General features: G+C 55.2%; 1 protein-coding gene across 1 annotated transcript; it reads left to right on the top strand.

Annotated features, from left to right (window-relative positions):
- CSF1R (colony stimulating factor 1 receptor) lies at window positions 1-27941 on the top strand. Its single transcript, XM_036424256.2, has 21 exons — window positions 1-228; window positions 3943-4203; window positions 4641-4925; window positions 6669-6805; window positions 7494-7653; window positions 9234-9420; window positions 12569-12684; window positions 12823-12943; window positions 13027-13217; window positions 14745-14860; window positions 20491-20617; window positions 20728-20832; window positions 21346-21456; window positions 22001-22151; window positions 24263-24351; window positions 24433-24527; window positions 25329-25451; window positions 25529-25640; window positions 26552-26651; window positions 27390-27498; window positions 27593-27941. Exons 1-21 carry the CDS (start codon window positions 180-182, stop codon window positions 27719-27721), a joined length of 2874 nt encoding a protein of 957 aa, XP_036280149.1. The 5' UTR covers window positions 1-179; the 3' UTR covers window positions 27722-27941.
- The last annotated feature ends 48 nt before the right edge of the window (window positions 27942-27989 follow it).

Consider the following 27989-nt stretch of genomic DNA (forward strand, 5'->3'; position numbering starts at 1 on the left):
GGGAAGAAAAGGATGAGCCCAGGAGGAGGAGGAGGAAGAAGAGGGAAGCTAGACAAATAGCTGGTGCGTGAGAGGAACGTGTCCAGCCAGTGTTCCTGGTCCCTGCAGCGCTAGCAGCCAGTAGCCCAGGGCCCGCGCACCCCAGCCCTGCGCCAGCCTGCTGCCTCCCTGCAGAAGCCATGGGCCCGGGGCCTCTGCTGGTCCTGTTGGCGGCCACAACTTGGCCTGGTAAGTGCAGAACGGAGGGCCCTGGGTGGGGGGTAGGGGGTGGGGGCTGTGATAGAGAGGTTCCCTGAGGGAAGACTCGAACCCCTGCCCCTCACTGGGTATACCCGCTCTGTGCTTCCATCTCCCCAGCCTGGGCTGCAGGTTTGGGATTATTTGCCTCGGAAAGGTGCTGAAGGGGTGGAAGCAGCCTGGCCAGGGCTGTGGATCAGTCCCAGCGCAGATGTTGACTCGCTGTGTGACCCGAGCAAGCCCCTGCTGCTCTTGGGTCTTCGGTGTCCATACCTATTGGATGGCAGGTGTCGGGGGTGGTGACAGACTAGACTGAAACAAAGCGTTTCAAACGTCACTGTGCATACAGATCGCCCGGGAATCTTGTTACGGCACAGATCTGGCTCAGTAGGTCTCCGGTGCTGCCTGAGATGGCATTTCTACCAAGCTCCGAGGAGATGCCAGTGCTGCTGGGCCAGACCCACCCTGAGCGGGAGGCCCCGCAGAGCCCCGAGGGCTCAGCCAGCTCTGCAGGCCTGCGCTCACTGGCTGTAGGCAGGGCCTGAGTTGGAAAGGCTTGAAGAGGCAGGGGTCCTTCTTTGAGAGGCTTGGGTAAAAGGGTCAGAAGGAGACTGAAGAGGCGAGTGAGCAAGGCTATGGGGTGCTACTGCAAGCGAGTCGGAGGACGAGGTCAGAGCACCCTAGATGGGGAGAGGCTTGCTGTGACCCTGGGCTAGGGATGGTGTCCCAGGCCTTGGTGTGTAGTGTGTACGTGTTTTGTTTTGTTTTTGTTGTTGTTGTTGTTTTGGGGTGTGTGTGTGTGTGTGTGTGTGTGTGTGTGTGTTAGAGATAGGAGTGAGGTTGAGAGAGCTGATGATGGGAGGGTCCTTCAAATAAGTAGGAGGAAGGGACGTTTGGGGCATAGGGAGGACGGAGAAGCTGGGGAAAGAGGGTGAAGCCTGGACAGGTGTAGGAGGGGCCTCGCTCAGCGTTCACTCTGGAGGACGGGGCCTGAGCAGGCCTTCCTTTCCCAGCTAAGCCAGCAGGAGGAAAACTGGGGAGGGGCAAAGCATGGGATGTCAGCCCTGTCCTGTGTGAACACCCAGGGCAACAGGGCAGGACAAAACAGGACGGTGCCTCTGCCTGGCCGCATCTCCAGGAGACCAAGGCACCTGCTAGGTTAGCAAGACGGGGCCAGGGAGAGGGAGAGGGAGGAGGCGCCTGTGAGACCTGACGAAATCACAGATTAGACTGACTCTGACCTTTAAAGGTTGAAAACTTGAGACATCAGAGTGTCAAGACCAGAAGGGAGGTTAGAAATGCAGCAATTGAGGCAGCACTGGGACAGGAGCTGTAGCTCACTGAATTGTCCCAGAGGACGGGGGGCTGAATTGCCCCAGAGGACGGGGTGCTGAATTGTCTCAGAGGATGGGGGGCTGAATTGCCCCAGAGGACGGGGTGCTGAATTGTCCCAGAGGACGGGGTGCTGAATTGTCCCAGAGGACGGGGGCCTGAATTGTCCCAGAGGACTGGGGGCTGAATTGCCCCAGAGGACGGGGGCCTGAATTGTCCCAGAGGACGGGGGGCTGAATTGTCCCAGAGGACAAGGTGGCCAAAGGACCAGACGGGGGATGGCACATACCCAGCCTGTGAGGAAGAACCAAGTTTCCAATGCACACCGTGTAACCCACAGTCCAAGCTCTTCCCTGCAAGAAGCGGCCAGCCCGGGGCCTGCGTGGCTGCAGCTGCACCAGGGCAGCGCCAGCTCTGTGGGCTTAGTGGACAGCCTGCCAGAGTGACACTGCTGCCCTCCCCGCACTGGTCACACTGCACAGGAGGGCTGCCCCCCCCACCCCACCCCACATTGGCCCTGGCAGTATCCACCAGTTCCTCAACCCCTTGTGTTGATCAGAAGCTCTGGCAGGCCCAACCCGCTTTGACTCAGTGGGTAGAGCGTTGGCCTAAAGTCTGAAAGGTCCTGGGTTCGATTCTGGTCAGGGCCACATGCCTGGGTTGCAGGCTCGATCCCCAGTAGGGGATGTACAGGAGGCAGCCAATCAGTGATTCTCTCTCATCTTTGATGTTTTTGTCTCTCTCTTCCTCTACCTTCCTCTCTAAATCAATAAAAATATATTTGGGGTGGTGGGGGGAGAATCTCGGACAGGGAGGCTGCCCACCTTCTGATGGGTACAAACTCAAAATATAAATTAAACCTCCCAGAGTCATTTTTCAAAATCCTCACCTGAAAATATGCTTTTCATTGATTTTAGAGAGAGGAAGGGAGAGGGAGAGAGAGAAGCATCCATCAGTTGCCTCCCACACATGCCCCAACCCAGTATGTGCCCTGACTGAGAATCATGCCTGTCACCTTTTGGTTCCAACCCACTGGGCCACACTGGCCAGGGCCAGGGCCTTCTGCAATCTTTGGCAGAGAAGGAACTTCTGACTCTGGGACTGACAGCAGGGGTGAGCTGGACAGATCCATTTAAGATGCTTGTGGGAAGGACGGTGGAGATACCCTGAATGCCCTCAGGGCTGAAGCGTACGGCTTCCCACCATCAGAGCCCAGCTGTTGCTCTCACCAGGGGCACCTATTGGGTCCGCGGCAGAGCCAGGCCCGAAGCCCAGGGTGCTCTGCCGCCCGGCAGGTGGCATTGCCTCTCCTGGGAGTCTGTGCCCAGAGAGGGGTCAGGGGCCAGGAGGGTCAGGAAGCAGAAGTGAGAGCATCCCCGGGAGAAGGGCCACAGGTGGAGCGGAAACCGGGGGCCCGGCCTGGCGCCAGCAATGTGTTTCCGCCGGCGCGGGCCGGGGCGCCTGGCAGCCCCTTCGAGGCCTTAGATCAGCTCTCACTTCCTCCGCCGCCCCTATTTTCGGCCATGGAGAAGCGCTGACACTGCAGAGGCAACGGGCCTCCTTCCTGGAGGGCCTGATACGGGTTTCAAGTTCTCTTTTCTCCCTCAAAAAAAGTTTCCTTAAAAGAGGTTGGCTCACTCGTACTGAGCACTTATGGGGTGACCCTCTAAAGGCTTTCTATGCATTTAAACATCCCGGCATCCCAAAACATGGGTACAATTATTGTCCTTGATTTAGAGGCAGGGAAACGGAGGCACAGAGCCTCTGAACCATCCCACTGGGCTGCAGACCAGACGTCCAATGGTGGGAGTGGGCACACAGAAGAACTAAAACCTTTTAAATTCTGCTGGGCCACGATCCTACACCTCTTCGTCTTCCCTGTGTGAATTACGTCGGAGGACTTTGCCATGAACTTCCCATCCATCGGTCGCCTCCTTTCCTTGTCTGAGCCCCTGCTTTGAGACAGGCCCTAGGTGGGGCACTGAGTGTGCAGCCCCCTTCAGGAGGCGGGAGGACTCTGCTCCTGGGAGAAGAGCGATGCGGTGGTAGCTGGGAAGTCTGAGCGAGGCAGGGGCTAAGGGCCCCCGAGGGACAGTGGCTGGTGAGAAGCCGAGAACGTTTCCAGCCCTTCTTTCTCAGAGGAGGGGCCTGCTGGGGGCCAGAGACATCAGTCCATCCCGAGCTGGTTCGGGACCGGGGTCTGAGCAATGACCAGAGAGGGGCAGAGACTTGTTTAAGGTGACCCTGCAAGTCACAGCTGACCCCCTGCCCCAGCACCACCCCTGCCAGGGCACCACCCACGTCGGAGGCAGGGAATAGCCCGGGGGCTGTCACCGGAGGCCTCACTTCCATCTGTTCTCTCCCCTACACCAGCTCAAGGGGTCCCGGTGATAGAACCCAGTGTCCCAGAGCTGGTCGTGAAGCCAGGCGAGACCGTGACCCTGCGATGTGTGGGCAATGGCAGCGTGGAATGGGCCGGCCCCGTCTCCTACCCGCACTGGACTCTGGGCCCAGATGCCCCCAGCAGCATCCTGACCACAAACAACGCCACTTTCCAAAACACTGGGACCTATCGCTGCACGGAGCCCGGAGACCCCCTAGGGGGCAGTGCCAGCATTCACCTCTACGTCACAGGTGAGGACTCGGTCCGTTCCCAAGAGGCCGGCCTAGCAGCCCCAGCAGGAATGGGCAGGAGGGCTGGGCCTTAATGCTGCCAATCATAGGTCACCAGCTCCGCATTTATCAAGTGTCTGCCACGATCGAGGACCTGTGGCAGTGCTTCTAATTCGATGTAGTCCCCACAATAGCCCCGAGAGGTAGGTTCCACGTTATGCCCACTTTTCGGAGGCTCCGAGGGGCTGAGTAACGTGTGTGGGAGCTCACACAGCAGCAAGTAGCAGGGCTGGACTTGGCTCCGAAGCCCCCGCTCCTAAGCACCAGCGAGCTTCCCTGGTGTTGGGTGACCACAGGCTAATGATCCCTGTCTCTGGCCTCCCTGGCACTAAGGTCCAGAGTCTGTTGGGCCTGGTAGAGGGAGGGCAGTCGTAACCCTGCATCCCGCTGTACCCCAGACCCCGCGCGGCCCTGGAATCTGCTGTCCCAGGAAGTGGAGGTGTTTGAGGGTCAGGACGCCGTGCTGCCCTGCCTGCTCACCGACCCGGCGCTGGAGCCGGGCGTCTCGCTGCTGCGGAGCCGTAACCGGCCCGTCTTGCGCCAAACCAACTACTCCTTCTCACCCCGACACGGCTTCACGATCCACAAGGCCAAGTTCTTCGAGGATCATTATTACCAATGCAGCGCTCAAGTAGCCGGCAGGACGGTAACATCGCTCGCCATCCGCCTCAAAGTGCAGAAAGGTGCGTGGGCAGGGAGGGGCAGGGAGGAGCAGGGAGGGGCGGGCCAGGCCTGGAGGGCAGGGGCAGAGGCTGGCCACCATGCCCGGGGCAGCTGGGCTGGGCCTGATGGGACGTATGGGTACCGTCCTTCTTGCACGTCTTCCTTCCAATTGTGTCACCGTCACCTGGGGGCCACCTGGTGGGGCGAGACAAGCAAGGGGTGCTGGGCGGGAGTCAGACCACATGCACGTAATTAACTCAGTGGGCAGCACCAGCTCAGTCTACGGAATATGCTAGGAAAGCCATGAACAAGGTGACGGGATCCGGTGTGTGGGGACAGGGGAGGGGATCCTTGTTGAGAGAGTGGCATTTCATTTGAGTGGAAATGTGACTGATGAGAAGGAGGTGGCCCTCAAAGGTGTGTCTCAGCAGGGGAAACAGCAGGCACAGAGTCATGAGGTGGGAAGAAGCTTTTAGGAATGAAAGGAGGGCCTGAAGCTCTCCCATACCCTCAGATGTGGACTTCCCACTCAGTGCCAGCCAGGTGCTGGGCACTGGGCGAAGGAAGGAGGGGTGATGAAGGGGAGGTGGTGGTGGGCAGGTAGGACAGCTTGAACTGGGGCAGGGGAGAGGGAGGGGTGCTGGGGGCAGTGGTGGTGCAGGCTCACTGTTCCCCATCACCCCTGCTGGACTGGGGAACGAGATTCTAGTTTCGGGAAGGACTGTGAGTAAGGCGGCCCCAGGCTCAGGGTCAGAGCAGCATGGCTAGCCCAAGGTCCTGGGCTCAAGGCCACAAAACCTGCCCGGGAAGTCAAAGGACCCCACTCTGCAGACAGAGGCCGCTAGGGTGCTTTCCCCAAACTTCATCTTGCAGAGCCCTAGGCTGCCCTGGACCCCGGTTCTGTCATGACCCCTTCAGACACCTTGGATGTGTCCTGTAGGATTTCTTAGGAAACTGGCTCCGATCAACTTTCAACCACAGATAACAGATATTAATTCAGTGCCTACTTTGTGCCAGGCACTGGGCTAGTGGCTGGGGATACCCACTAGAGAGAAAGTAAATAATATACTAGTCGTGATGAACAAGAAACCCAGCTGGAAAAAGCTGGCTGTGTGTGCGTGTGTGTGTGTGGGGGGGGGGGGGGGGGGGGATAGAGGGCAGGTAGGGAAAGGTGTGAGGCTAACTGGTCACACAAGTCCTTTCTGAGGAATTTTTGAGCTAAAGATCTGAAGAGTGAGGACAGGTGCCCATTCAGAGTGTGGGCGAGAGAGCGAGCATTCCAGGAGGGAGGGCCAGTGTGGCTGCTGTGTGAGCGCAGGGTGGCAGATGGTTAAGAGCAGGGCCCGGAGCCTGGGGATGTGGGAAGGACGTTGACTTTTACTCTGAGAGTGACAGGAAGCCACTGAATATTGGCACAGGAGAAAGGCCCGACCCAAGTTCCCTTCTCAAGTGCTCACTTTGGCTGCTGTGAGGGTCCTGGTGGAGAGGGGTCGGAGGGGAAAGACGGAGACCTTCCAGGTGGCTGCTGCAGGAGCAGAGAGGGGGTGAGGCTGGGGAGAGGTGGTGAACGAGGGAACTGGACTTTTCAAAGTCTCTTTAGGAGGTAAGACCTGGTGGCGGGGAAATGGAAGCATCAAGGGTGCCTCCCAGGATTTTGGAGTGGAACGTGGCAAGGGGGCCCCTGGCCAGCAGCCTGGCCCATGGCAGGGAGCAGAGCAACAGCTCTGGCCTGAGTGCTCACGGGTCCCTTCCCCTGGCCTCAGTTGTCCCAGGACCCCCGACCATGACCCTGGAGCCTGCGGAGCTGGTGCGGATCCGAGGAGAGGCCGCCCAGATCGTGTGCTCAGCCAGTAACGTTGACATCAAGTTTGAAGTCTTCCTTCGACGCGGAAACACCACGGTCAGCCCCCCGGGAGATAGGGGGAGACAGCAGGGTGGAGCCTGCCCATCTCCCCAGGACCAGGCCCTGCAGGATGTAGCCCGGCCCCACCGTTAGCTGGCCCTCTGGGCTGAGCATGTGGCCATGTCCGGAGAGGGGAGTGCACTCACCCAGCATGTCACTAGCCATCATCCAAAACGAGGACTCCGGCTCATGCCACTGAGGATTGTGGGGTGGCAGGGGAGGTGGTACACTACTCTCTGGACCCATGACCTCTGCCCCAGCCTGTAGGCAAGAGCCAGGTGTGGATTCACTTCTGACTTAGCAAGGGGTTCCTGGGCCACCTGTGAAGCCCAGGGATATAAGAGTTACTTCAGAAAGACCTTCTTTGGGAGGGAGGGAGGAAAGGGAATGTTCCCACAAGGAAATGGCATTAGGCTGCTTCTGAGAACTCCCTGCCATCCCACTGTGCCTACCGTGCGTCCGGCTGGGACATTTGCACATAACATCTATTTTCCTCTTCACTGAAGCCCTGGAAGCACTGGGCCAGTATTAGTCCCATTTTACACATGAAGAAATGGAGGCTCAGAATTCAGTCCCTTGCCCAAGGAAAGGAAGATAATAATATTTAAAGGATGAGGATTTGAACCCAAATCTTTCTAACCCCTAAACAACCTTGATATACTATTTCCATTTCTTCTGGCTGCAGCTCAAAATCTTTGAACACAATGACTTTCATGATGACCGTTACCATAAAGTCTTGACCCTCAACCTCGATCAAGTAGACTTCAAAGATGCCGGCAACTACACCTGTGTGGCCAAAAATGCCCAGGGCATCAGCTCCACTTCCATGGTCTTCCGGGTGGTAGGTGAGCATCAGGATGGTGGGGGAGAGTAAGCAGGGATCCTGGGGTGAGGGAGGCAATCAGGGATTGAGGAGAGAGCTGATGGCAGAGAAGAAGAAGGCACTGCTCAGAATATCACTGCTGGAAACTCCTTACCTATGCCTGGGACACTCATGAAACATAAACATGTGAACTATGCTCACCCAATGGGATCATGGGGGAAGTGCAGGGTGATCTACAACAATGAATGGACTTAGGGCCTCTGGAGCTCCCTCCCTCTTCTGCTTCTCCTTTTTTCCTCAGATTCCCAGAGTAGCTTGATTTTAATTTATGCAAGATGTAATTAGAGGAAACTAGTTATGGCTCTTTTAGGTACAGGTAACAGAAACCAACTCAAATGGGCCTAATCAAAAGAGTATATTATAGGCCTTATAGCTAAAAAGGCCATGGAGCCAAAACCAGTTTGGCTTAGTGGATAGAGCGTCAGCCTACGGATTGAAAGGTCCCGGAAGGACATGTTCCTTGGTTGCGGGCACATCCCCAGTAGGAGTGTGCAGGAGGCAGCTGGTTGATGTGTTTCTCTTTCATCGATGTTTCTAGCTCTCTATCTCTCTCCCTTCTTCTTTGTAGAAAATCAATAAAATATATAAAAATTAAAAATAAATTAAAAGGCCATGGATATTAACTTCAGGTACAGTTGGGTCTAGGTGTTCAGATGATGTGGACAAGATTCTATTTCTTTCCAACTCTCAGTTGTACACTTTTTTTGTAGAACACCCCCCAAAAGCACCAGGGATGATAAACCCAGTAGAATGAGGTCTCCTCTTTTCCCAGAGTCCAGACACACATCATGAAAATGAGTGTCATGAATTCATAAACTCACATGCCTACCCCAAACCAATCAGTGGTCCAAAGGTGACGTATTACTCTGATTGGCTGGCCTGAGTCACATGCTCACTTTAGAGCTAGATATGGAAGCTACATTGACTGAATTATCAGAAGAAGGGGAAATGGTTGGGGGCATGTGATAAAAACAGAGGTTTTTTTTTATAGCTATAATATATATATATATATATATATATATATTGTATATTGATTTCAGAGAGAAAGGGAGAGGTAGAGATAGAAACATCAATGATGAAAGAGAATCATTAATTGGCTGCCTCCTGCATGCCCACACTAGGGTTGGAGTCCGTAACCTAGTCATATGCCCTGACCAGGAATCAAACTATGTCCTCTTGGTTCAACCAATGAGCCACATCAGCTTGGAATTACTGCTACAATTTTTTTTTTCAAAAAGTGATAGCCACAGATATATTCAAACTCTTAATTATGCAAATAAGGAGAGAGGATAGGAGTTTTTCCAGGGACTCAGTGAGGAGAAGAGTTTGAAGCCCTGGGCTTCTGTGGTGGGTGGTGGGAGGTGGGAAGATAGATGTCAGAGGGCAAGCACTGGTTAGGGTTGGGGTCTGTGGGCCTGAGATGTTGTAGGCACATAGGAAGTACCAGCTGAATGACTGGATCAATGGGTAGATGACCAAGTGAACAAACAAACCAGGACACCATCCCACTAATCCCAGATTTCTGTGTGTTCTGCTTTCCAGAGAGGGCCTACTTGAACTTGACCTCTAATCAGAACCTCCTCCAAGAGGTGGCCTTGGGTGAGGAGCTCAATCTCCAAGTCACAGTGGAGGCCTACCCGGACCTACAAGGCTTTAACTGGACGTACAGAGGACCTTTCTCTGACCAACAGCCCAAGCTCAATTTTCGCATCAACAAGGAGACATACAGGTACCAACTACAGCTCCCATCTGCATAGCCCCACAGCCGGATGGGGAATACTTCAGCTAGGAGTAGGACATTTGGGTCATGTCTCAACCTTGCTATGTGACCTGGAGTGAGTCCCTTCCCCTGTCTGTCACTTTCCCTGACTATAGACACTAAATCTTAGTCATCTGTGTTTGAGATTTAAATCAAATTTGCATATCCCTCTATCCCACATCTTTGGGGAAATGCCCTCAAGAATTCTACCATTTCTTGGGGATGTGCATTCTCATGGTTATGCAAGGACTCTCAGTCTCTTTCCTCCTCCTCCTTTGTGACTGGTCCAAATGTAGAAGACAATACCTGTGATTTCCACACCTCGGCATGTTTCTAATAATGACTGCACAGGGTAACTGTTGGGATGCACAGGTTTCGGAGTAGGGCAGAGGGAATTCACACCACCCAATCACAGACACATCTAAAGTTCTTTAAAGGCCTGTGGCTACCCAGCCCTGATAATTTTTCACAGGCCACTCCACAGCAGGCTCAAACTCTTCTCATAAAGTGCTATCTGACAGCATCTTCTCTTCTCTAAGAATCCTGTTCTTCCCACATGCACAGCATTCTAGGAATCCCTTTGTCCTGTCTCTTTGTGGACTGTGTTTTCCCACTGGGCCTATTTTCCCACCCAAAGTGGTCTAACCAGATAGCTTTCTAAACAAGTGTTTCCTCTGTAAGGAGAACACTAATAGTCTTTGGTGATTTAAAAAAAAAAAAAAGGTTAAATCAATATTTCTTTACCCTGATCTATTTGAATGAGAGCATATAGTTCGATCAAAGACAAGTATGCAGTGTGTGTGTGATAACATCCCCTTTCATACTCATGACAGATGTCTCTACGCTGCTGCCTACAGAGTCTAGATGTAACCTCAGAGTCCTTCTCAACAGTTTCCAGGCCATATTTCCATCACATTTGGCTCATGAGAGCAGGCCTGTTTGCTATCCGTGGGCTAGAGAATCCCTTAGACACCTTTCTAATCCCAAACTCTCTGGGGTTCTTTCTAGCTCCTGAAGCCCAGACCTCATTGGCTCCTGGACTCTTGCTTGTTAGTCATTAGAATCTACAAGGATGTTTCCTTGTCCTCATCTTCTTCCTCCCAGTTCCTTTATCCTTTATGGCCAGAATTCCTAGCTTCCTCTCACCTAAAGCAGAAGTTCTGAATCTGGAGTCTGAAGACCTCTAAGAAGGGGGTTTATGGACAGATTTCAGGGATCTGTATGCAACAGGAACATTGCAGAAAGGAACCAGGGGGAGCCCTCAAACACAGTAGTCTGGGGCCATCCATTGCCTGCACCCCAAACAGCCACGGCGCTAGGCTCATGTGATGGGTGTGTTACTAATGGTGACTTTGAGTCATCCATAGAAGTTTAGTTTTTTCAGTTTAAGAGGCAAATATTAGTTATAAAAAAAAAAAAAAAATGACCCATGCCAAAACCTGTTTGGCTCAGTGGATAGAGCGTCAGTCTGCGGACTGAAAGGTCCCGGGTTCGATTCTGGTCAAGGGCATGTACATTGGTTGTGGGAACATCCTCAGTGGGGGGTGTGCAGGAGGCAGCTGATCGATGATTCTCTCTCATCGATGTTTCTGGCTGTCTATCCCTTTCCCTTCCTCTCTGTGAAAAATCAATAAAATATATATATTTTTTAAATGGCCTATGTAGAGAGGTTCAGCCAAAGGTCTGGGTGAGAACTTTGAATACCACCCTATATAATAATACTAGAAGCATAACATGCTAAGTGTCTGACCAATCGATCGACCGTTCAGTCAACCCTCAACCAGTCGCTATGACATACACTCACACCCAAGGGGCATACAGTCCAAGGGTAGGTTAGGTTGTTGCTTGGGTCTGGCTGATCAGGACTGGGCAAGAGGGCCGGACATAACCTGGAATCTTCTCACAGTCCCTCTTCGACTGGCTAACCTCTCACGGTTTCTCCCTGGCTGGCTGGCCGGTCCCCACCAGCTCGATCAGGACTGGGTGAGATGGCCCCAATGGGCCCCGATTGCCGGCCAGGCCGAGGGACCCCCACCCGTGCACGAATTTGTGCACCGGGCCTCTAGTGTATTATAGTCTTGGTTCATGGCGGCAGACATTTTATAAAGAAGAGCTGGTAATTTGCTATAATTTATTTTTAAAAATGTTTTCATGGCCTAACAATACATGCTCATTATGGATAGATTTTATTTTTTAAAAAATATATTTTATTGATTTTTTACAGAGAGGAAGAGAGAGGGATAGAGAGTTAGAAACATCGATGAGAGAGAGACTTCGATCAGCTGCCTCTTGCACACCCCCTACTGGGGATGTGCCCACAACCAAGGTACATGCCTTTGACCGGAATCGAACCTGGGACCTTTCAGTCCACAGGCCGACGCTCTAGCCACTGAGCCAAACCGGTTTCGGTTCATTATGAATAAATTTTAAAATAGAGAGTAACAAAACAAAAAAACAAACAAAAAAAAATCACCTGGAATCAGCTGTTTAAATTTAGTGCATACAGTGAGTCAGTGTGTCAAGCACTCCGAATACATAGCCCTTTAATCCTCAGGCCGAGTCTGTGAATTAATTTCCATCAGTGTTGCCTCACAGGAAAGGAAGAGAAGGATCAGAGAGGTTAAGTACTTGTCTAAGGTCACACAGCTGGGAACTGACAACACCAGGATTTGGCCCCTGGTCTCTATAGCCCCACGGCTACATCCTGCTTCTCATTCCTCTCCCAGTCCCTCTGGGCAGGGCTGGAGCTTCAGGGAGGGCAGCTGGCCTGGTGCTAGCGTTTTCAGTAGCGACGGCTTAGCCCAGTGGTGGTGGCGGAAGCAGGAATACTTGGTGGGGCCTGGGATGTGCCTCCCAGGGTCGGTCCTTTGCAGACCTCTCCTCTACTTAACCTCAGAATAAAACTGCTTTACAGATTAGAGCGCCAATGAAGAACATCGGGTTGATGGTTTTCCCATGTCTCCTGGCACCCAGCCTGGGTTCCTGGCTCAGCCAAGGCTTCTATGGCCTGGACACGTCACCAAAAAATAAAAGAACGCCTGTTAGGGTGGTTGTCTGAGCCCGCTGTCCTGGTGGGGACCACACTGGGCTCATCCGGACGTCTGCCCCTCTCATGCAGGTACACCTCCACCCTCCCCCTGCCTCGCCTGAAGCCCTCCGAGGCCGGCCGCTACTCCTTCCTGGCCTGGAACGCTGGAGGCGAGGATGCCCTGACCTTCGAGCTCACCCTTCTGTGTGAGTGATGGAGTGGGGGCTAGGGGCATGAGGTCCTGGAGAAACACGCTAGGAGAGGAAGCTCAGGGCCAGGGGTCAGGCAACCGGTCTTGGGGGCTCTGGGCTGATCCCTCCCTCTTTCACTCCTTTCCTCCTCAGCACCCCCTGAGGTGAGGGTCATGTGGAGCCCTGTCAATGGCTCTGGTGCCATCCTCTGTGATGCCTCTGGGTACCCCCAGCCCAATGTGACGTGGTTGCTGTGCAGGGGCCATACTGATAGGTAAGTGGACCCCTCTGGCCTTCCTCACCTGGAATGAGGGGCTGAGCACCCTGAACCCCTGAACCACACCCTGCTCCTCCCAGATGCGACGAGGCCCAAGCGCTGCTGGTGTTCGAGGACCCACACACCAAGGTCGTGAGCCAGGAGCCCTTCCACAAGGTGACTGTCCAGAGCCTGCTGGCCATTGGGACCTTGGAACTCAACAGGACGTACGAGTGCAGGGCCCACAACAGTGCGGGGAACAGCTCCCACGCCTTCCAGCCCATCTCTGCAGGTGAGCCTCCGTCCGCCCCTCCAGGCGGGACCGGAGCGGGGCCCCGGAAACTGCCCGGCTCAGGGAGCCAGAGTTCTAGCATGGAGCTCGTCCCAGCTGAACCGAGTCCTACCTCTGTGGGTCCCACTCCAGGCCCCTCCTGAAACAGCCAGATGGGGAGTCCAAAACCCCCAGGACTGGAGGTAGGGCTAGAGGGGAGGGGAAGTAGATCGATGTCCAGGGAGACAGCAGCCTGAAGCCAGCACACCCTCACTGGCCCCTCTGCTCATGCCCTGCACTTGAACTCATATATTCCTTTGAGGGTGCGTATTTGGCACCTGCTGCGTCCCAGACCCTCACGGGGTGCAGGGGAGCCGCCACCTCCATGCAGCGGAGAGTCTGGTGAGGGAGACAGGCAACGGCAGGTGCACACAGTCCAAGCCCACCCCAGGCCAGCCTTGGCGGCCTTCTCCATCCTTCCCCGAGCCCCTTCCTGCCAGACACTGTACTATCCTCTGGGGCCACTGTCTGAGTGTGGGCTGTCCGCTGTCCAGCCCCGGCTGACCCAGGCTGCCCCTGTAGAGAGGAAGGGACGCCTTTCTCTGGGTTGCTCAAAGGCTCCATGTGGGTATCCGATCTGTGCAGAGGCCCACAGCACCCTCGGACTTCTGACAAGCAGGTCTTAGCGCCCGTGTGCCGGGCCTAGCAAGCTCTCTGGGCCCAGAGGGGACAGAGTGGGAACCTCTGCCTGGCTCAGAGCTGGCCCCTGAGCAGGGCCAACGCCTCACGCAGCGGCTGCGGCCGCCCTTCGTCTCCCTGTGCCAGGCATTGTGCTCAGCTCTCTGCAGGCATTGTCTCAGGAAATAAGACGATGAACTTGAGGCTTAGGGAGAAGTCACAAGTTCAATGTCACACCCCGCCTACAGAGCAGAGGTGAGAGTTGGCTTCAGGCTCATGCTGTAGGTCCAGGCAAGGTGATGGAAATTACATCTTTCGAAACATTGAGAGAACTGGGGTTACTGGCCCGGGAGGAGGAGACCCAGGGGCCAGGAGCCTGGCTTTCAGACCCTCAGAGGGCCGCGTGGTTCCAAAGGGCACGCAGGGAAGCAGCGGGGACAGCAGGAAGGTGGACTTCGGTCTAAGTCTTGGTCTTTCTGTTCAAGCTGCCCAGAGGTGTAGGTGGTGAACCCTGTCAGGAGGGGTGGTGTGTGTGTGTGTGTGTGTGTGTGTGTGTGTGTGTGTGTGCAAGCCAAGGCTAGACACTAGGCCAGGCTACTGCAGAGGGGATCCTTGCCTTGGGGGCGGGGGCTGGAGGGAGTGGGTACTGTGTGATAAAGGGCTCCCCCAGACACGAAAGGCTGTGGCTCTGGGCATGAGCAGAGCTGGGGGCCCATCCTCCCTGCCCCTGGCTGGGGGTGGTCTGAGAGGATACTTCGTTCAAAGCATTTACTGAGAACCGACCGTGTTCCAGGCCAGGCACTCACCTGTCCTCAGTGGAATCAGGGTCACAGAGGCCCACTCACTCCTCTGCCTCCCCCCGCCCCCCAGGAGCCAGCATGCAGCTGCTGGATGCGCCCCTCTTCACGCCCGTGCTGGCCGCCTGCATGTCCATCATGTCCTTGCTGCTGCTGCTGCTCCTGCTGCTCCTGTACAAGTACAAGCAGGTGAGTCCGTGCAGGGCGGGCAGCCAGGCCCGAGGATGCGGCCCTGGGGCAGCACCGCCAGGCCACCCTCACCCGTCAGCCCCTGAGCACCCACTCATTCTGCCAGCCAGTCATTTAGCCTACAGCTCCTTAGTGGGTGCCTTCTCTATGCCAGGGTGGGCTGAGTGCTGAGATCCTCTGCCCTCTTGGGGTTCACTGTCTAGTGCAGGATGCAGTCGATATAGTCGATTCACCAGGACAGGGAGGAGGAAAGATGCTCTGGGGAGAGGGACAACGGGTGCTGGGAAAGAGTACCGTATTTTCCGGCGTATAAGACGACCCCCTAATTTTACAGTTAAAACATAGGTTCAGGCCTATATTTGCTGTATAAGACTACCCCCCACTTCCGAGGCAACACCAGTTCTTTTTTTAATAGACCGCCTCTCTGACTCTGGCCAATCTGAGCAGGCTTTTTACTAGAACACAGTAGTTGTCTTATACGCGGAAAAATATGGTAAGCACGGGATCCTGGAGGACCACACAGGCCAGGCCCCCAGGCAGCAGGAGGTCTAGAGTAGGAGGAAGGCCGCACCATCATCAGCCTCTTCCTTATTTAATATCATTATTCAGAGCTGTTATTTATCGCACATTGACGTTTAGTGCACAGCCCGTCACGTTGAGTGCACCATCAGTAACAGGGCATTTTTTATGAAGTGTGTTACCTACGCCCTCTCATTCAGTGCCCTCCGCAGCCACGGTGGCGTGCAGATAGTATCCCTAACCCCACTTTACGGGTCGGAGGCTGAGGCTCCGAAAGGTTGAGACAGCTGCCCTGGCCGACTCCTGGTCAGTGGCAGAGGCTGGTCTGTGAAAAGCCAGTGAGTAACCATGATGTGAAATGGTGAGTCACCTGGTTTTGTCCTCACAACACCCCGAGGCAGGGACTGTCGCAGTCAGCACTTTACCATAAGGAAACCGAGGCTCAGGAAGGTTGAAGAACCTGCCTGCCGGAGGGGTTCCAGGCCCCTCCCACCCCAGCTCTGCCGCCTCAGCACCTGGCCTCCCTCCACTAAAGGTCCGGTGTGACCAGGTGCGGCGAGGCCAGGCCAGAGGGCAGGGGAGGGATCTCCTCGCGGTGGGGAGGGGGACTGCTCGGAGGAGGTGGCGGGCATGGGTGGGAGAAGCTCTGGAGGAGGAGGGGAGCAGCAGGAGAGGCAGCCTCGGGAAAGGGGTGTCTCTGGGGAAGGGGGCAATGTGTGTAAAGGGTGGGGAAGCCCGAGGCGAGTTCTGGAGACGTTGGCACCTAGAAGAGGAGGCAGTTGGGAGCAGGTTGGGGTTGGACCTCATCCTGTAGGCTCAGGGCTGTCAGGGGGTTGAACAAGGCAGTGCTATGATCTAGGGGTGAATCACTCCCCCACACCTACCTTGGGGTTTTCAGTGTGAGAAGAGGACGTGAAGAAGATAGGCTGGGTGGATCATGGGGGCATCCGGGGGCTCTCGATGGGTTTGGCTTTCGCTTTCATGCCAGCACCAGCTCAGAGCAGAGCACCCCGAGAAACCAGGGCCCCAGGTCAAGACTTTGGAGATCTGGGTCCATCTCTGACACTGTTTTGTCATATGACCGCGGCTGACTCGCGGCTCTCTCAGGCCTCAGTTTCCCCACCTGTACCTTGGAACTGGAGACCTTTACAGCCCTCTTCCTCTGCTATCCCATGAGCCTACTGATGGTCCGGGCTAAGAATTGGACGGATCTGGGTCTGAATCCTTCTTCTGCCTGTGTCTCTGGCTGTGGAACTTGGAAAAAGTGTTTATCTCCTACAAACCCTCGTCCCAGGAGGAAGTGGCCCGGGGGCCCAAATGAGCTCACGCATCTGGGGATCGGAGGGGTGTCTGAGGTGGGGCATCTCCTTGACTACACACCCACAGTGGTGTAGGGCCTGCTCGCCCACCTCCGGGGGCAGGGCCTCGGTCACTCTGTGGCCACCCGTTCCTTGTCTGAGCGGCTCTGACTTCCGAGTTCCTCCTCATGTGGAACTGAAACTGCCTCCCAGTGCCCCACAGAGCAGCCTCCTCGGCCCAGGACAGCGGCAGAGGTTCCAGAGAAGTGTCCAGTTCCCCTCCAGCCCTTTCTGCTGCGGGCTGCCAGTCCCCGCGGCTTAGCCGTGGCTTAGGGACACGTTAGCCTCTCTCTGTGGGACCCTTTTGGGAACATGGAATCCCAGTCAGCTCATTTCCCACCCAGGAAAGTAAACGGCTCGCTGAGCCCACGCAAGGCCGAGGAGGGCATCCCATGGGACAAGACGGTCCATCCCCGTCTCAGGGCCTGCGGTCCAGTGCTCCTGTTTTGCCCCCTGGGGTTCTGACAATTTGCCCCTTCCCTGGGGACTCAGCCTGGTCCGTCCTCACTGTCCAGGCTCGGGGTTGGGTGGCCCCATCGGGAGGAAGGGCTGTTTCTGCCTCAGGCTGAGTCATCGCTTTTCTGGGCCCTAGAGAGACCGCAGGGTGGGAGGCTAAGGGGGAAGAGAAAGGCCGGAGTCAGCAGGCAGGGAGGCGGGCACAGGGGGACAGGCGGAGGCAGGGAGGAGCGAAGGGGGTGGGGAGGCTGCGGGAGAGACCGGGATTCTGGGGGTCAGAATTGAGCTGTGGGGACAATGGACAAATTGGGGTGAAAGGGGGGGTCCTCTAGGTATCTGCGGGAATTACGAGGTCTCTACCTTCCTGAGACCGAAAACATCCACCCGCCCAGAGCCAGCAGGCCCAGTGGGGAGGCCGTAGGCACTGCTCCGGCTGCAATGACCGCCACTGCTGGTGGGAGTCTGGCTTCCCGTAAGGGTTCTCCTTCGGGGGAGAGGCCCTGGGGATGAGAGCCCTGGAAAGAGTCTGAGCCCTTTCCAGGTGTAGGGCAGAGCTGGGGCCGCCGCATCCCCCCACCCCCACCCCCCGTCTCCCTGAGAGGTGAGGAGGTGCGAGAGGCAGGTCGGAGAGCCTCCTCCTCCAGGTGTGGAGCCTGGCATCCAGGGACCTGAGATCCCAGCCAGACCTCCTCTTTCTCCTCACCCTGGCTGGGCAGCGGTGGGGAGGGGGCTGACTCAGGCCCAGCTGCGGGGGGATAGAGGAAGGAGAAGTGGTGAGGAGACCAACAGGCCTTGGCCACAGGGGCTCCTGGGGATGGAAGTGGCCTGGGGAGGGGGTGGAAGTGGGTCAAAGACCACCCCCCTCTTAGCTCCCTCGCTGTCTTTGGGTTGGAAAGGCGCCATGTGCAAGGTTTGAGTCCTCTGAGATTCAGAAGTCCCTCCTTGCCCTGCCAAGTAGCTCAGTTGGTTAGAGGGTCAACCCAATATGGCCAAGGTTGTGAGTTCGATTCCCCAGTCAGTACACATACAAGACCCAACCAATAAATGCATAAATAAGTAGATAAACACATAGATGTCTCCCTCCCTCTCTCTCTCTCTCTCTCTCTCTCTCTCTCTCTCTCTCTAAAAATAAGTCCCTCCTCTGTCCCATTTCAGACTTTCCTCCCAAGTCCCAGCATGGGAGCATCTAAGTTCCTCTGTGGTCTCCTCCCCCACCCCACACCGCCACCCCCACCCCAGCAGAACCCGGAAGCTCTTCCTTATGTCTAAACGCACATTTCTTCCAAACGACCTCGGAAGTTCTTCCCCGTGGCTGTCCGGAGTCTTGCTTCTAACCCAGCGAGACCCACAGCCACAGGCCCCCTCCTCCCCAGCCCCCACTCATTTACCCTGGAGCTCCCGAGCCGGGTGTCCGGGAAGGAGCCCAGCTGGGAAGCGCAGCCAGCTGGTCCCGGGTCCGAGGGGACTGACAGGAAAGAGTGGGACTGCTGACCCGAGGCCTCCATGTCCTCCACTGCCCCAGGCCAGCTTCCACTTTCCCCCTCCATGCCGTCTTCCATCAGCACTTCCCATGGGCAGCCCCTGGCATGATGCCCCAGCAGCTGCCACTCTGGGCAGGAGAGAGAGAGGCCCCCACTCCTCCTCCCCAGAAACAGCCCTGTGCCAGCCGGTGGTCGGCACAGTATGAAGAGCCTGAGAAAGGGCCAGGTCCTCCAGACACTGCCTGAGAGCTGAGCCTCTCACCACAGACCTGAAGGTCTTCCTGACTCTGGAACCTTCCACTGCTCCCCTCCAGCTGTGTGCATGGGCACCTGGCAGGTGCCTGTCACTCAGACTTGACCGGACCCTTCCCACCCCAGGCCTCTGTGTCTGTCCACTGAGCTCCCTCCCACGGTCACGCGGCTAGGCTGTCTCCTCGGCTCCTGGGGCCTTCCCGTCACTCTCTACCCCACTTCCCTGCTTTATTCTCCTCACAGCACTCTGAAAACCCCCTGCGTGTCTAGTTGCTTATTGGAAGTGATTGTCTGTCGCAGCCACTAGTAGGCAGACTCGGTGGGTGCAGGCACCTTGTCTTGCGCAATTCTGAGTCCCAGCGCCTGGCACAGCGGGTGTTCAGTGCAGGCTTTGAAAGGACATGCTATTCAGATTTAAAAGGAAGGACATTCAGTCCCAAGGTTCATAGTGAACCCTGGAGATGTGCTAAGTGTCACACAAGCACAAATACTGCTTGGTTCCGCTGACAGGAGGCACTGGAAGAGTCAGAGCCCTGAGCTGAGTGGAAGGAATGGTGGGCTGAGTTGTTTGGAGTGTGGAGTTTCAGTTTTGCGAGATGAAGAGTTCTGGACGTCGGCATGAGTGTGTGCGTACTTAACACTAGTGAACTGTACCCTCCAAAGTGATCGAGGTGATAAATTTCATGTGTGAATCTTACTGAGATTAAAAAATAAAAACAGCCAAAACCAGTTTGGCTCAGTGGATAGAGCATCGGCCTGCGAACTGAAAGGTCCCGGGTTCGATTCCGGTTGAGGGCATGTACCTTGGTTGCGGACACATCCCCAGTAAGGGGTGTGCAAGAGGCAGCTGATCGATGTTTCTCTCGCATCGATGTTTCTAACTCTCTATCCCTCTCTCTTCCTCTCTGTGAAAAATCAATAAAATATATTTAAAAATAATAACTAAATAAATGAATGAATGAATGAATGAATAATAAAAACAAACAATATTGCCGAAACAGGTTTGGTTCAGTGGATAGAGCGTCGGTCTGCAGACTGAAAGGTCCCAGGTTTGATTCTGGTACATTGGTTGCAGGCACATCCGCAGTCGGGGGTGTGCAGGAGGCAGCTGGTCGATGTTTCTCTCTCATCGATGTTTCTAGCTCTATCGCTCTTCCTTCATCTCTGTAAAAAGTCAATAAAATATATATTTTTAAAAAATTAAAAAAAAAACACAACACACAAACAATATTTGGATGAGAGGATGGATGGGTGGATCTCGAGTTCCAACCTCCCTCCCAGCTCAGGAATTACCTAAATTATCAGATCCATCGAGGCCCTCAGAGGAGATCCCGTCCACGTCTTGGAACTGAGATTTGGGGAAGGGATGGTCACACGGGGACGCCAAGCCAGGAAGGGTCTGGACTCTCAGCGCCATGAGCACGAGAAGACACGGCCGCTCTCACCAGATATCTCGGGCCCCACGCTGCCTCCTCGCACCGAAGGCCATGGGACTGCCCACTCCCCCTGCCCTCAGGGGTCAGAATGAGATCCAAGAACGTGCCTCCTCCCTCTCCCTCTGCAGAAGCCCAAGTACCAGGTGCGCTGGAAGATCATCGAGAGCTTCGAGGGCAACAATTACACGTTCATCGACCCCACCCAGCTGCCCTACAATGAGAAGTGGGAGTTCCCCCGAAACAACCTGCAGTTCGGTGAGATGGGGTCTCCCGTCTGAGGGCAGCAGGGGCTGCAGGGAGCCCGTGGCCCTTAGAGAAAGGGCCCTTTGGCGCCTAGGGACCTAAGGAGCCTGTGTGTTCAACAGGTAAGACCCTTGGAGCCGGCGCCTTTGGGAAGGTAGTAGAGGCCACAGCCTTTGGTCTGGGCAAGGAAGATGCTGTCCTGAAGGTGGCTGTGAAGATGCTGAAATGTGAGTGACGGGGAGGGGCCGGGGGATTTAGGGGGCCGGTGGGAGGTGCTGCAGGCTAGGCGAAGGGCCACATGCCCTGTTGTCACAAGAGGGATCACGCTCATTTTTGGCCTGTCAGAGCCCGGGTACAGAACCTGGGGTTTGCAGTGAAGCCTCCTGGGTTCCTTCATAAATTCCAGGCTCCCTTTAACTCTTGGGTGTGGGGGGGCTTCTAAGCAGGGGTACATAGAGGCTGGGGTACACAGAGGCCAGCCTGGGCCATGGCCTGGCCACAGCTTGACTCTTTGCCACTTGAGACCAGCTCAGTGACTGGCCATCTCTTCTCTCTCTCTCTCTCCCCCTCCCCCCCTCCCCCCCAACACCCACCTGTGTGCCCACATCTCTCCTCCCTCTTTTGGCTCCTGATTGCTTCGGCGCTCTGGGTACCCCTGCCTGCTCCCCTGCTGTCTGTCTATGTGGCCCTCCATGTCCTGTTCTCCCCCCATCTGTGGGACCTGTGGTCCCTCCTTGCAGCCACGGCTCACGCCGACGAGAAGGAGGCCCTCATGTCGGAACTGAAGATCATGAGTCACCTGGGCCAGCACGAGAACATAGTCAACCTTCTGGGAGCCTGCACCCACGGAGGTGAGGGGTCCTGGAGGGCAAGGGGCCCGTGGGCTTGGGGCCTCCCCGGTTTCTGAGGGCCCCAGGGCACCTCAGTCCATCTTCCACTTCCCACCTCCTCCTCGTGAAGGTGGGGCCCCTGCCTCGGCGTCCTGTAATTCTAGACACCTGAGCTGGTCGAGCTGCTTGTGCAGGCAGGTGGCTCGGGGAGCTCTGAGCAGTGGCTCTCAGACACAGGGGGCGTCAGTCACGTGGAGATGGAGCTAACAGTGCAGATGCCTGGGCCCTGTGGGTCCGGAGTGAAGCCCCAGGGCCTGTCAGGACTCCATGTCCACCCCATCCTCTTCTAGAGCAGCTTGGACCTTTATGGAGTGGCCACAGATTGCCTTTGAGGGAAAAATGCTTTGGCTATAGTTTTTTTTGTTGTTGTTCGTTTGTTTGGTTGTTGAGATTCCTCTGCTTTGGCCAGATGGGCTCCTAAGTCCCAGTCCAGGGTACCTCATTGCCCCTGTCCCATGGGGATTGTGTGAAGGGGTGCACTCACCCCACTTTCTTGGCTCTCTAGGCCCTGTCCTGGTCATCACTGAGTACTGTTGCTATGGAGACCTGCTCAACTTTCTGCGGAGGAAGGCTGAGGCCATGCTGGGGCCCAGCCTGAGTCCAGGCCAGGATCCCGGCTACAAGAACATCCACTTGGAAAAGAAATATGTCCGCAGGTAGGACCCTGGCTAAGGACAAGAAGGAGGGTACGACTGGGAGATGGGGGCTCAGATCTGTCTCCAACACCAGCTCAGGATTGGGTAGCTAATGGCCCTAACATTCCCAACTGCACCATGGGAGTAATCATACCACATTAGATAGGCAAGTGTTTTTCCACTAATTTGAGCACCTACTATGTTCTAGAAACATCGAGGCAAAGATAGGCAGCTCATAGTCTGGTGGGGACAGATGTTAATGAAATCTTCACTGTAACGTATGTAAAAGATCCACCAAGATTGTTCAGGGCCCTAGCCAGAGACGGGCAGATCTTGGGGTAATCGCCCTGCTTCTCCCATGGCTTATGCTGCTGAGGGTTGCAGAAAGCCCTTTGTACTAAGGCAGGTCCTTGTACCAGTGTCAGGTCCCCATACCACCACCAAGTGGGGACAGAGTCTGTGGGTTGCTGGGTGAAAGGGGTACTTGGGCCTCAGTTTCCCCAGGCGACTCAGCAGGAAGATAAACCTCTCAGGGTCTTTCCAGCCTTGTTCTGTAACGCTGATGTTCCTGGAAACCAAGCAGATGGACAGAGAACATGGGGAACCAGGGAGAGGAAGTGGTCAGTTTGTCACACATGAGTCAGAGGCAGAGGTGGAGCCTGGACCCCATGCTGCTGTTTTGACTCCTGGTCCATGGTACCTGAGCCACACTGCTCTCCTGCAAGTCTGTTTTGGGGCTTGTGGAGTCTCAGGACCAGGCTGTTTTGGGGCTGGGACAGGATCAGAATAAGAAGGGTGTACTCTGGGCCCCTAGCCTAGCCACTGTCAGCTGCTAAATCTGGGGAGGCAAAAGGGGAAGGAGGGTATTGCACCCATCCAGTGTCCTTGAGAATGGGGATTGGCTAGATCTACTTCCTCTTCTGATTCTCGGACACCCCTCTGACACTGGGCCTCTGCAGGCTGGAACCTCAGGCCAGATCAAATCAAAATGAGAACCAAAGTAAATTATCATCTTCAATCCTCAAATCTTCAGGTGGGAAAAGGATTCACAGAGTGGAGTGATTAAAGGGCAAATGTTATGTGAACCAGTCTTGCCAAAGGGATTCCAGGTTACATTAATAGAAGTATAGTTTCTAGACCAAAGGAGGGGATGCTTTTGCCAAGGTCAGCCCATAAATGAAACATTAGGTTCTCCTTTGGGGAACACTAGAGCATGGACATTGTCAAGGTACACATCCCTCCTGCACAAGGGACAGGAGGGTGAGAGACCCAGAACTCGATTGGTTGCTATCTTAGAAGCAACCAATCTAGAGCTGTGGTCGGCAAACTGCGGCTCTTGAGCCACAAGCAGCTCTTTGGCCCCTTGTGTGTGGCTCTTCCACAAAATACCATGGCCTAGGCGAGTCTATTTTGAAGAAGTGGCGTTAGAAGTTTAAAAAATTGGCTCTCAAAAGAAATTTCAATCGTTGTACTGTTGGTATTTGGCTCTGTTGACAGAGTTTGCTGACCACTGTTCTAGAGCAACGACTCTCAAACTTGCCTGCCCCCCAAAGAGAGCTGTTAGAAATGCACTCTCAGGCCCACCAGACCGGCTGAATCACAACATGCATTTAAATAAGACTCCCCAGGTGAGTCAATGCACATGAGTTAAAGAAGCATGACTTTAGACCAGTGGGCCTCCATCCGGCTGCATGCTGGAATTGCCTGGAGGGAATGAAAAGATGGAATGGCTAAGCTTTGCCCCTGGGCACAGGCGTGTTTGAAGCTCCACAGATGATTTTAATGTGAGGCCGGGGGTAAGAGTCACTGTCTAGACAGAGAGCGCTCACAGAAGCTCTAGAATATGCTCAGAGCCCTGCAGGACTGTTGTGAGGAAGAGGGAGCCCACTTCTCTGTCCCCTTAGGGCAGAGCAAGGACCAGGAGGAGGAAAATCCAAGGGGCTGACTGGCATTAGAAGACATTTCTAACGGGTGGAGCTGCCCAGAGAGAATAGGCTGTTCGCTCCCACATGATGATCAAGCAGAGACCAGTGATCAGAATGTGGCAGGTCTCTTCCCTGCTGAGTGGCTGGAGGCCAAGGCCCAAGCTAGGCAATGCGTAATGGGGACTGCCCGTGGCCCTCTCTGTGTAGGGACAGTGGCTTCTCCAGCCAAGGTGTGGATACCTATGTGGAGATGAGGCCCATTTCTACTTCTTCAAATGATTCCTTCTCTGAGCAAGGTGAGGAGGAAGAGGGAGCGGGGCTGCTGGGGGGTGGGCAGGGGTTGTGGGGGGCTGCCCTGATGCCTGTCCCCACACCAGACCTGGGCAAGGACGAGTGGCCACTGGAACTGCAGGACCTGCTCCACTTCTCGTGCCAAGTGGCCCAGGGCATGGCCTTCCTTGCTTCCAAGAACGTGAGTTGGGAATCGGGTTCCCCATAGGGTCATCCAGTGGGGTGGGGGCTATGGAACCTCCATGAGTCTGGGGGGTGTGGGAGGAAAGTGAGCACAAAGGGGCAGGTTAGGAGTCAGAGGGCCAGAAGCAAATGGGCAGTGGCCACAGCATCTCGGCTGCAACCTCAGAGCTTTGGGGGTGGGAGCCTGCACCGGAGCCCTGCAGGCAGTCTACGTGCAGCAGGCTGAGGCACACCCATTTCCAACAATAGGCTTTAGTTTTAGTCAGCAGTGGTCATGTGTCAACGGCGTGCAGCATACAGTCTCGGGATAACAGAACTGCATAAATGAGGGCACAATACACTGGCCAGGAAGCAGTGCCAGGGAATGGGAGCAGTGACCAGGTTCTGAGCCTCTGCCTCTACATCAATTAAAATGGGCACCATCACAGGGCTGAGATCAGAGTGGTACAATGTGTGCAGATGCTTAGGGAAGGGCCTGGCAGGGTAGGACTCTGGAAATGGCAGCTGCTGTCGGCCAGCGAAAGTTTAGTGCCAGGGCTCACTGCTTCCGGACCCATGTAGATGCACACCCAGCTCTTAATCAGCTATTGGTCAGGGCAAAAGGCCCCGAGTAATAGTGGTTTCTAAACACTGCATTGTCTGACCATGTGAAAGGTAGGGGCAGGAACCAAGGTAATGGTCAGGACTAGGGCTGATGCTCACTCCCTCACAGAGGATTCTGAGGCCTGGCTGCTCCTCCTGCACTGTGTATCAGAGAGGGGACGGAGAGGCCGAGACTAACCCTGTCTCACTTCCCCAGTGCATCCACCGGGATGTGGCAGCCCGAAATGTGCTGCTGACCAGTGGGCGTGTGGCCAAGATTGGGGACTTTGGGCTGGCTAGAGACATCATGAATGACTCCAATTACATCGTCAAGGGCAACGTGAGTGCTGGGAGGGATGGACCCAGCTGGGGAGAGGGTGAGCCAGGGCCCAAGGTGACTGGGGTCTGCTGTGCCAGGCCCGCCTGCCCGTGAAGTGGATGGCTCCAGAGAGCATCTTCGACTGCGTCTACACGGTTCAGAGTGACGTCTGGTCCTACGGCATCCTCCTCTGGGAGATCTTCTCACTCGGTGAGCACTGGCCTGGTGCAGGCTCAGCCACGGGCGTGTTTGGTTCCCTGCAGTGTCTTGTGCCTCGAAGAGACTGTTAGCCAAGGATGCTTAGGGCCATGGGCAGACCATCCACCCTGACCGCAGGCATTCCCTCATGTCTGCTTGTGCCATTCTGCTTCCTAGAATGCTGTTTCCCCTGGTCCACAATATACGTTACCTGAAGACACAGCTCCCTGGTGCTCTGGAGTGCTCAGCACAGGGACTTGGGCTCAGCCCTTCAACACCCTCTTCTTTTTCTTTTTTTTTAAATGTATTTTTATTGATTTCAGAGAGGAAGAGAAAAGGAGAGAGAGATGGAAACATCAACGCTAAGAGAGAATCATTGATCAGCTGCCCTACACCGGGCATTGAGCCTGCAATCCAGGCATGTGCCCCGACCAGGAATTGAACCATGACCTCCTGGTTCATGGGTTCGACACTCAACTGTTGAGCCACGCTGGCTGAATAATTTTTAATTTCTTTTACTTTCCTTTCCTATCAGAGTTATTCAGTTGGTAAATCCTGACCTTTCTATCTTTTCCCCCTCTTATTCAGCCATTGTTATCCCATTGGGATTGAGGCTTTTATCTTTTCACTTGGATTTATGATTTTTTTTTAAAAAAAATTTTATTGATTTTTTTTTGCCCCCCTCTCAACACCCTCTTCTAACAGCCTCCTTCTCCTAGGGCTGTGCTAGAACTGGGAGGTGTGATGAGGCTGGGTGATGGCTCTCGGCTTCCTAGGACCTAAGCCCTTTGCAGTGCCCAGCATATAGCTCTCACTAAGAGGAGCTGCTGTCTTATCGTGGAACCCCAACCTCATCAAGACATGTGTGGGATGGGGATGGGGATGGAGGAGTACTGAGCATGGTGTGATCTTGACCTTTGCAGGGCTGAACCCCTACCCTGGCATCCTGGTGAACAGCAAGTTCTATAAACTGGTGAAGGACGGATACCAAATGGCCCAGCCTGCCTTCGCACCGAAGAATATGTAAGGAGGGGCCCCAGGGAGGGAGGACACCCGACTCTGGTTGAAGGGCATGGAAAGACATGTGGCCCAGCTTTCCCAACCTGTGTCCCAGAGCCAGGCCTCGTCTCCCAGCAGTGGACTACATAGCAAGGCCCTGTTGAGTTCAGGCTTACCTCTGGGTTCCCAGGCAGCACAGGCCGGTCCTAAATCAGATAGTTTTTGAACTCAGACTCTGTTATTACGACCTCAAGGAGACTCTCATTCTTTCTCTGTCCTGGTGATCTGTGGGGTAGCCGGATGCCTCCCCACAGCGGCCCACCATGGGGAGGCTGCTCCCTGGCTCCCTGCATTCACCACAGGCCCCCTGGCTGCTGTGAAGTCACCCGCTCCCTTTCTCAGGCCCCTCAGCGCAGCCTCCCGTCTCCCAGCCAGGGTGCATTCATGCCGCTGGCAGCCCCCTCTCTCCACTTTAGTCTCTTGCTGCAGCCAAACAATTGCTCATTCTTCCAGCCCACCTTTCATACCTGCTGGTCATAAGGGTAGCCCCTCTTGTTTCAGGAGCTTGAGCAACATGGCATCTCTGAGCTTCTCCCCAATTGTCACAATGGGCACGACGAAGATGCCTTTCTCAAGGGCTTACACAGGTCTTGTGCTAAGCTCATTTGACTAGGGTTCGAGACCTCTGCTGGGCAGGACTTTGTAGGGGACGTGCACGTGCAATGATCCCCAGATCAACAGGTGGCCTCTGTCCTGTCTCAGATACAGCATCATGCAGGCCTGCTGGTCCCTGGAGCCCACCCACAGACCCACCTTCCAGCAGATCTGCTTCCTCCTTCAGGAGCAGGCCCAAGAGGACAGCAGAGAGCAGGTGAGTGCAGCCAGACTCAGGATGGGGCTGGCAATAGGAGGCCACGCGGGGCTGTCCAGTCAGGACTGACCATCCCCGCCTCTCCCTCCCTCAGGGCTATGCCAACCTGCCCAGCAGCAGCAGCAGCGAGCAGGAGGAGAGCTCCAGCGAGCAGCTGGCCTGCTGTGAGCAGGGGGATGTTGCCCAGCCTCTGCTGCAGCCTAACAACTACCAGTTCTGCTGAGGTGACACCGGGGGCACTGCCTGTCCCCTCCTCCGAGCTTCAACTCCTCCGAGGATGGGGCGCCACAAAGACGACAAAAACTGTCTCTCTGGTCATTTCAACAGTCCAGCCCTGAAACTCAGGAATGTGGGACCCAAGAGATATCAGAGGACCCGCTTTCAGGGCCATCACTGCCAGTCCGGGGCTGGGGCTGAGCCCCGCCCCTCTCTCTCTTCTCAACACTGTGGCATGTTCGCTATGCCAACTGGGAGAACCCCCAGCTCACCCT

The sequence above is a fragment of the Pipistrellus kuhlii genome, unplaced genomic scaffold, assembly GCF_014108245.1.
Source record: "Pipistrellus kuhlii isolate mPipKuh1 unplaced genomic scaffold, mPipKuh1.p scaffold_m20_p_8, whole genome shotgun sequence".
Taxonomy (NCBI): domain Eukaryota; kingdom Metazoa; phylum Chordata; class Mammalia; order Chiroptera; family Vespertilionidae; genus Pipistrellus; species Pipistrellus kuhlii.

Bases quoted from the DNA above. Each gene is read 5' to 3' on its own strand.
- CSF1R (XM_036424256.2), top strand. From the start codon at position 180: ATGGGCCCGGGGCCTCTGCTGGTCCTGTTGGCGGCCACAACTTGGCCT. The intron at 25,452-25,528 runs GTGAGTGCTGGG...CTGCTGTGCCAG, and splicing joins ATTACATCGTCAAGGGCAAC to GCCCGCCTGCCCGTGAAGTG. The intron at 26,652-27,389 runs GTAAGGAGGGGC...GTCCTGTCTCAG, and splicing joins GCCTTCGCACCGAAGAATAT to ATACAGCATCATGCAGGCCT.